Source organism: Pleuronectes platessa, chromosome 12 (assembly GCF_947347685.1).
Source record: "Pleuronectes platessa chromosome 12, fPlePla1.1, whole genome shotgun sequence".
In the NCBI taxonomy this organism is placed as follows: domain Eukaryota; kingdom Metazoa; phylum Chordata; class Actinopteri; order Pleuronectiformes; family Pleuronectidae; genus Pleuronectes; species Pleuronectes platessa.
Genome location: NC_070637.1, coordinates 10,440,359 through 10,449,527, shown reverse-complemented (window position 1 = coordinate 10,449,527; position 9,169 = coordinate 10,440,359). Strand labels below are relative to the sequence as shown.

The following is a 9,169-nucleotide window of genomic DNA, read 5'->3' as shown; positions in this document are numbered from 1 at the left end:
GACACACCCAAGAAGCCGAGCCATTCATCAGCCCGCCAGCCCGTCCCCTCGTCAGGCCCCTCACAGACGCAGAGCAGTAAAGCAAAGTTGGCATTCACAAGGCCTTTTTACTGCATCATATCTCTGTGGCTGTTTTGCCTCCTTTTCTTTATCCAAACGTGAATCTCTGTATGAGCCCATTATTCCAAATGATATTTTAAATGATCTGCTTAACCTCCGTATCGTGACTTCAGGCGCCTTCTGCGTTTTTCTACACAGGCTTTGTGTCATTATTCAGCTGAAAAGGCTGTGCACAGACGGCCCTCACGAACCATCACAACCATTTGAACCCAGGCTCTCAGCTGACTAAACAAGCACCTGGGGGGTGCAGGGGGGACAGACAGTCACCTGCTACCCTTCCGTGCCTTTACACACAAACACCAAAAGCCACCACAAAGCTGGCAGCTCCGCCAGAAGCCCATTCACGAGCCGTAGAGAGGAAGACAGCCTTTCTTAGCAGCACATCGGCCAACCGACAATTACCGTGATTGCATCAGTGTGTTTGAAAAGGTCTTGCTCGCCATTTCTCAGAATACACGCTGTGTGGGGATGTTCATTTGTGGTTTTATCAGCAGGGCAACTGGGCGACAATCCTTCCCAAGCAAAGCTGCGTTCCCTGCTTGCATGTTTACTTTTAGCACGGCTGCTATTGACAGCTATATCTAAGTTTAGCTCAGCATGTCCGAGGTGGCAACAAGCATCTTACTACTGTGACTGGCATGCCACACCCAGAGGCCCGAAATACATGTCTGGAAGGAGATCAGTGCCAATGATTTTTCACAATTGAATCTATATATTACATTACGATTTTCACAAATGGAGTAAATTTAGAGCCCCTGGTGGACTATAATCTCCAGCCTTATTTTTATCTACGGAATATCCTCGATGGCAGGAGACAACACTCCCCTCTCTCACCTCCTATTTTTCATTTAGCCGAGTATCAGCAGGCCATTTTATCAGCTGATCCTGAGCCAGAAGCTAGGAGTAGTTGCTCAGCAGAAAAATAAGGGATTGTGTTGGGCTCGGCTATAATATGAAAAAAAAAAGCCCAAACGCTCTTGGATCAGTCCCATGCTTTGTCCTCATCTCTCACATTGCCTCTTTCTCTCGTTCATTTTTCATTCCCTCTGCTTTCATCTTTTTGTCCTGCGCCCCCTCTCCTTCCTCTGCATTCTGCTCACTCTTTTCCTCCACCTCTCTCTCTCTCTCGCTCCCTCTCTGCTCCACTTATAAGATTTGGCAGCACTCCAAGATCTGAGAAAAACATTGGAGGCATAGCCTCGTTTTGATGTCTGGAAAGAGAGGGAGGCAGAGAGCGAGGGAGAGCGAGAGAGTCCTCATTTCCATTTCACAGACTCGATTCACAGCAACACCACAACAGAGAGGAGGAATACGGGAATATCAAGAGGTTGAGCGTAACCGCAAGTCAGGGGGAAAAGGAAGGATGGAAAGATAAGGCAGACACAGATCTTGGATCGCAGGAAGAAATGGAAAATTAGGTTCACAAAGCAGGATGGCGGTGTGTTTTAAGAAGTGGCGTGCCAAACCTTGAGATCAAAGTGATGGAAAAAGGAGAAAACTGTCACTAAATATCTGAAGAGCGTAGTAAAAATAAAAAAAAATAACAATTCATTGTGTGTGTGTGACCTGTTAAAGCCTCGCTCTATATAGAAAACCACTACTCTGAAAGACAAAAAAAGATCTTGAACACATTGAACAACAAAACAGGCCCTTTCCAGTAATTGGGTCTCAAGCCAGTCTGAGAGAAGGCAAATTTGGCTCTCGGCATTGTAATCATCCTAACTTTGCTGGCCTTCATGATAACCAGACCAAACCAGTCTGATGTACAACCCCCCTCCTTCTATGGACCAAGCCAAGAATCAGAAGGGAAATTTTCACATCCTGCGGATTCAGCTGTGCTCCTCCTAATTGCTGGTTGGAGCTCCAGCTACTCCCCCAGCGCTGAGCGGAGAAACCGTCATTACTAGTCTCGCAGGAGCCCGGGACCCAACTCCAAAGGGAAACTTTGATTGATGAAAAGAAAAAGAGGCAGATCTGAGCGTGTCCTCGATACAACATTTGCTGTGACCTTGTTTTCCCTGACAGGTCTAAAATTAACCGAGCGGATCAGTTATACTGGGAGCGGAGAAATGTGGACCAGATTCTCCTTTTGGCGCGTCCCTGTCTCTGCTCGCTTTCAGGGGATTACAGCAGCACGAGCATGCCTTTTGATTTATTGTGCTAAACATAGATTCATTAGTGAAACAGCTGGCTACACCGAGCGCTCCACACAGGCCTTCCCCATTCCTCCACCCACCCACAAAACCATATTCACGATTTTTATGTAAAATGAATGCCTGGGGAGAAGGATTTACATTGCTCTTCAATGTAGATGTTGTCAGCATTAGTGTTACGCTGCTCTCGCTTGTGAAAATGAATATAAATGCTCTTATCATTTATAAACAGCACCATTTGTATAATTTCCTCATATTCACTATATTAAGGGAGAGGAACCAATCCAGAAACAACAAATGCGTGTTTAGTAGCCGACAGGAGCTGGAAGGACGTGTACCTCATGCTCCAAGGACAGCAAATATGAACTCTGACCAACTGGGTTATGGCTTTACTATCACATCAACATCTCTGTGTAACACTGCATACCAGACCACAGTCGAGTTACTCATTAAAGGGAGAAACAAAAAGGCCACAGACTTTCTTCTTCTTCACCTGTCTGTTATTGCCTTTCACTTAGCTTGATTAACAGGACGTGTCAAGTAAATCAATCTAGCAGTCAATGAGGGATTTTATGACCATTGATTAGGTAATGTGTTGCAACCGCCAGATAAAGAATGCGGGGCCAGAGAGGTACTTCATAGGCGCAGCGGGATTTGTTCCAAACGACACGACTTGAAACACCACTGTCATAAAGCAGCGGAAGGACAAGGTATCTAAATTAATATTTGCCCAAAGTGATATCAGCTTCACCTGGACTTCACCTGACTCAGACCCAGACGGTACGTCGTCCGAGGTTAAACAGTGCCACATGAAACCTAAGGTTAGGGTTAGCACTGTTTGTCTCATAAGCCGGACTTTATCCCTGTCGGTTCTCATGAGTAAACAAAATGATCGCCTGTGAGTCATTAACCACGAATGACCCTTGCATAAAAATAGAAGACCTTTCAGTTAATTATATAAATATATTTGTTATAATAAGAAACATTAAAGCAGAACATGATGCCATCAACTCTGTGTGACCTTTTCTTCACATGCTGGTTGTTTACTGAAATCTCCCCATAATGTTCCCTCCTGCATATGAATCGACAGGCTGCACCGTAGCAACTGCCGTGCTCCGATTTTCACCGGTAACTACGCAACGCCAGAGCCCTGTGTTATGGCAGAGCTACTTCCAGGGACACATTATCATCAGTGTATTAGATACGGTGCAGGCTATTTTGGTCAGCACTGAACAAACAGGTATGGGCTGTGCTGTGATAGATTTTTAGCCAGGAGAGAGAGGGAGGGATGTTCTTTTGCGTTTAAGTGCATCATACTTAATGACAGGTTACGGAAAGCTGGCTCTTGTTTCTGATATTCTCAGATGTGGCAATTTCAGTTTTGGGCTCCAAGCACATTGTCATGAAGGAACAAGTAGGTCAACGTTCAGACTAATAAAAGAAAATCTCTGAGATCAGCATGTAAGCTGGAACATGGAGTGGGTGTGTTGCAGATGAGCAGAGTTAAGTGTTACCCTTTATCAACTGGGCTGCGTTTCTGGTTTTAAAGTCCAACTGATAAGAAAACTTTTCAGAGAGCGGAAAACGACCATAAACAAACACCTGCCTTCAAAATGTGCACTCATGCGAAACAGGTTTTGGTCGGTCGGAAGCTGTCGTGTCTCAAATCGCAATAGAAAAGATGTTATTAGCTCGGAATGTTTTTTTTTTGCTGAGAGCTAATTCTGTCCACAACTGCCCTTTATTCTTCCCAATTAGGGAACAGTAAAGATCCATGGCCCCCTAAGTTGGCTGAACAGTGGGGTGCAAAGATCGCAAGAGGGGGTAATCCTCGTTCAGACTCAACCAGAATACAGTTAAAAAACACATCTGCTAGCGCAGTGAGGTCAATGAGTTGAGGAACAGACTCGTAAGGACAGACATCAGATCGGTCTGTGGGCCTTCAACCACAGAAAAACAATCTTGAATTCTGGGGGCTGCTGTGACAGCTTGATAAAACACGAGCAGGAAGCAGATAATGCCTCAAATAATTACGCAACGGCCTGCTACACCAAGCCCCCCCCCCCCCCCCCCCTCTTTGCTAGATATTATCCTGCGCTTGGTGCAGTGTCAGCTACCGGGGAGGCAGAGCTCTCAAGATTGCTACTTTTCGCAGACACAGTAACTGCAATTTGTCATTTAACGACACCATAAGCCGCTCACTGCTCGCAGAGGTGAGTCTGGCTGCCTAACGGCCATTATTGCTGTTTTTACGGCCGCGCCGCCATGAATCTGCAACAATTAAATTTGCATCTGAACAGATCCACTGCCTGGTTGGTATTCAAGGCAGCAACAGCGTTATTGTTTGGTCTGAAGGCACGCACGCTGCATACCGAGGCAGAAATCAGTTCTTTGCATGTGGGAGAATGTTGTGGTATCAGCGATAGTGCATCTGTGTGGCACAACACAAACTGAAAGTAAAGGGGGGTTGGTGCAGTGCTAATGCAGCTAATTCATGATTTGAGATGGTTTGTTATGCTGATTTTATTCGCTATTTTTTTATTTGTCAGCAGCTTAGTGAATCAAATGTATGATTAGTAGAAAATAGTGGATTGACCTAAGATTAAAAGCAAAACATCGTCATAACACAATTTGCATACAAGCTTGAAAATATGTCGGAAAATGCTCCTCCGGGTGGTAAATGTGAGCTTAGGTCCTAATTTCTGGTTACACAACATGGATACACTTACATGGTTATCATGTTGACAATGGTGCACTTCTCACATTACTGACTCGACAGATTCCAGCTGACTGAACATGACTTGGCACCTATTTCTGTAACGCTGCAATCAGCCACAGCAATGCACAAGCGGGAGCAAAGTGTTTGTTTTCCCCTCCGACCATGCGTTTTTCCTACGTCTCACTAAGAGCTTGTGCGCAGGAGAGCTGCCGTCCTGCAGCATGGAACAGTAGCCTACTTATTTTTTGCAGCGTAAATCAAGTCTCCTAAGCCGTCACAACAAGCCTGTGTGTCAGAGCGGAGAGCTCCATCGTCATCATCGTCTTACAGCCCCCGTGTAACTTAATCACTCAAATGAAGCAAGCCCAGACAATATGTTCATACAAGATCAGAAATTGTATTTGGCAATTTTTAAACAAGTGCATACAAGTACAGCTAAAAGCATTTCAGTTTTGCCAAGTGCTCGTAGAGTAGCATTAGTCACATTCTACGTTAAACAGGAACTGCCACCAGACCTAGAAGTACATCAAGAGTTTTGTTAAACATCAACAAAGAGGAACGTAGTCCATTATAATGAGTACATACCTTTATCTTCAAAAATATAGAAACACAATGTATTCAAAAATCAAAAATTATACAACCATGTTTACGAAGTATACTCTTCCCTTGGGTCCAATATGTACAAGTCCGTTAGTTTGTTTGAATGGTATGTATGTGATATTTATATATTTATACTCATATTTTTTGCCTCCCCTCCCCAAAGAAGTGTTCAAACAAAATCAAGGGTCCCTCTCCTTTTTTACTTTGACATCTCCTGCGAGGATGGTGGCGATTTCCCCTTGCATGAAAGCCCAGGGTACGTTCGAGCCCACCAGGGGACATTTCTCTCCGCTTGGACAGTACACTTCACCCGTGGCACCTTGCTGCTTTATGCTTTCCCTGGAGCACGGGAAGCAGAACTTGTGCGAGGGCACAGACGGGCACTGAACAAAGTGTGTGTCCTCCAAACGCTCGTGGCAAAGCGTGCAGCACAGGGGTATGCTGCCGGGTACCGAAGAGTCCGGAATGCTTTGGGGGTGCACTTGGTCCATGCCTGGCACATGAGGGGTGCCTGCACCGGAGCCGTCTCTCTGTGCCAGCCTCCTCTGGTTCATGGAGGACGGCGACAGGGGGCTGCTGCTGTTCCTCCGGGTGGTGGAGTGGACCTGGTTGGAGTCCTTGGGGGAGCTGTTCCCACCTGCATTGTCTGCCGCCATGATGAGAGCCGCCATGGGGGACTGGCCGTTCTGGGCAGCCTCAGGTGGGGTGGTGCGGGAGTGGGGGGATATTGTGGAAGGGGGGGAGCTGAAGCTTGGCGGGGGAACTGGAGGCATTTTCAGGCTGTCACTGGGCGGTGGTAACCACTGCTGTCCTTCTCCGTTGAGCTTGGCGGCTGTCGCCTCTCCCTCTGGTTCAGGCGACGCTTTTCTCTTCATGCTGCGGGGATGTTTTCCTCTGTCTGGAGGTGGGAAAGGGTTAAACACAACCGTTGAGTTGCAGGGCTCAGACAGGGATCAACAATTACACTGGGGGGGGCAAGCATTTTTTTCTGCTCTCTGCTGCACCACAGGCTACAGAGCAATAATAACAAGCACAGGAATAATTGAAAAAATACCATTTATGCCACTTTAACTTCATTGATGTGAAACTGTATTTATCATCCGACCATTATTACCCCACTCCTGAGCTCCAACGGGTTAATAAATACGAGAGGAAACTGAGGGGAGCACATATTATTGTTGAATTTTAACACTCCTGGGTGCTCACCTGATTTGGAAGCGGTGGCGCTGGACTCGTAGCTCATGACCCTTTGTTGCAGGGCCGCATGGTCTTTCTTGAACCTGTTGTCGAAAGTGTGCAGAGCCATCAGGTCTCTCACAGTCTTGCCCTTCCCCATCCAGTCCGGGTCTGCCCTGTTCTTGTGGCTCTCGGGGATCTCCGGCGTGAGGCTGTCGGGTCTGTGCTTGTCCTTCACCTCTCTGTCGTGCTCGCTGCTGGAGACCGAAGCGGGTCTCTTGCCCATATCGGCGGGACTACCGCCCGTCAGCGCCGAGGGAAGCCCCATCTGGCCCTGTCTACCGTTGACGGCGTGCACCGGGGCCATGTTCCCGTTAACCAAAGGCACTAGATTCGGGGGCACGGCGCTATTCCTGCGCGGGTTGGGGCTCTGGCGGTTCAGCTCCGGCGGCTCGTCGGGCTTAGGAAATCCATTGGGGACTGGGATGCCGTTCGCCTGCCGGCCAGACTGATACTCAGGACCCAGCCTGGGCGGGCGGTCGGAGGAGAGCGGGTAGCGGTCCAGGGGCTGCGGCGGCCGGGAGACAGGTTCTCCCGCCACGGCATGGTTGATCGCCTGGATCTCCTTCCCGGAGAGCTGCGACTTCCCCGGCCCGGGAGACCTGCCCTCCGTGAACGCCCGCTTGAGCTGCCGGGCTGTGTCGATGACAAACTCAATGCGGTCCGCTCCCTCGTAGTTGACACATCCCCTGCACACGGGCTCGGTAAAATCCCAGATCATGGCCCACGGCATGCGGGGCAGGTCGCATAAATAACACGACTGCCTCCTGGAAGAAGCAGCGACCGCCGCGGACGACATAGCGCTCGTCGACGTCGACCCCCCGAGAAGAAAAACCCCGAAATAGTCGTGTCTTCCTGCGGCTGCTCTTCTCCTCCGGGCTCCCGCTGAAGAAAAAGGCGAAGAAAGAGCACGGTCCGTTGGCGGAAGAGAAAGAGAAGAAAAAATAAAAGGTGTAAAGTGGTCCTGTCCCGAGTTATGGAGCAACAACGTGTAAGTTATAGAGAGTTCCTGTCAGTGTGTACTTTACTACAGCGCTGCTCGATCTATCTCCACTGACTCTCTACTACTGGCTCAATGTGGAGCAGTGACGTCAGCACGGAGCTCTAAACGCCTGCTTCCACTTCAGTTTCTATTGACTTGATTTCTTCGACAGACTCCCCCCTCCTCACCCCCCCTCCTCTCTCTCTCCCTCTCTCTCTCTCTCTCTCTCTCTCTCTCTCTCTCTCTCTCTCTCTCTCTCTCTCTCTCTCTCTCTCTCCGGTTTACTGCATCCTGTGTCACTCACTGCTTTCTATTTATTTCATTTTATTTATCAATTCATTCTAATGTCACTTGAACACAGCTCACACTATTAGTGTTGTTGTTGTTGTTGTTATTCTTATTTTCATTGGTAGCATTATTGTTAACAATATAGCTAGTAATATTATTGCCAGACATTTCTGGGTCCATCATTAAAAACTGAGAATTCTTTATTTGAACCAAAAATTGTAATATCTTTTATTTAAATGTATTGATTCATTTTAATTTGATCACCTTAACCTCGAGTAACACAGCTATTATTACAACAAAGATTAAATTACTGCTGCTGCTATTATTATCACATATACCCGGGTTGGTCAATAACTGCATGGGACATTTATTTATTTGAAGAGAAAAATGAAACACAGCTGATAGTGCGGCTAACACAATGTCTCTGGCTCCTCCACTTGCTTTGTCCTAAATTCCCAGCATTATCCGGTTCAGGCTGAAATACTCGCTTCTGCTGCTGCAGCTTGTTTTTCTCTATGCACACAGCTCCTCGCCGCCATGAGCTGCTGCTGCTCCTGCTGCTGGCACTGCTGTGCAATGCACGAGGTGGCTCGACCCTACAGCAAAAGCAACCAGGCTACTGCAATCTGTAGAAATTACTCTAGAACTGTTGTGCTGCACTTTATTTTCGAAGGGCAGCATAACAATTGATATGGGAAAATATTTTAGCATTAATAGAGGGATTTTTACTACCTGTTTTTTTCCCTCTCTGCTGCTCATTCTTTTTGTGTCAGCCGACCAGCATGAAGTCGACATTCACTGACCACTTTTTAGCACCAGTTAGATAATATTTCCCCTGCAGGATTATAATGAAGAAAAAAAAAGAAGAAAGGAAGTAAAAAGGCGCCTCCATTAGCCAGTAACCAGGAAGTGCTGTCATGAGGTGGGGATTTCCAGCCAACGTGTTGTAAACTTGAATCGATCGGGGCTACAGCATGAATGTAGCTCTGCCCACATTTTTACTCTAGTGCGCCGAGCAGTCAGTCATCCACATCTGCCACCGCTGAATTGAATTACACCGCAATGAATCAG

The 9,169-nt window shown here is 47.2% G+C and overlaps 1 protein-coding gene across 1 annotated transcript; it reads right to left on the bottom strand.

Moving 5' to 3' along the window:
• Nucleotides 1-5,369: 5,369 nt before the first annotated feature.
• On the bottom strand, nt 5,370-7,984 carry irf2bp2a (interferon regulatory factor 2 binding protein 2a). Its single transcript, XM_053436029.1, has 2 exons — nt 6,799-7,984; nt 5,370-6,490 (listed from the first exon to the last, which is right to left on the bottom strand). The coding sequence occupies exons 1-2, from the start codon at nt 7,625-7,627 to the stop codon at nt 5,772-5,774; spliced, it is 1,548 nt and encodes a 515-aa protein (XP_053292004.1). The 5' UTR covers nt 7,628-7,984; the 3' UTR covers nt 5,370-5,771.
• Nucleotides 7,985-9,169: the final 1,185 nt, after the last annotated feature.

Excerpts from the sequence above, each read along its gene's own strand:
- irf2bp2a (XM_053436029.1), bottom strand. The coding sequence starts at position 7,627 with ATGTCGTCCGCGGCGGTCGCTGCTTCTTCCAGGAGGCAGTCGTGTTAT. Across the intron at positions 6,491-6,798 it reads CGCCACCGCTTCCAAATCAG|ACAGAGGAAAACATCCCCGC; the intron begins GTGAGCACCCAG and ends TCCCACCTCCAG.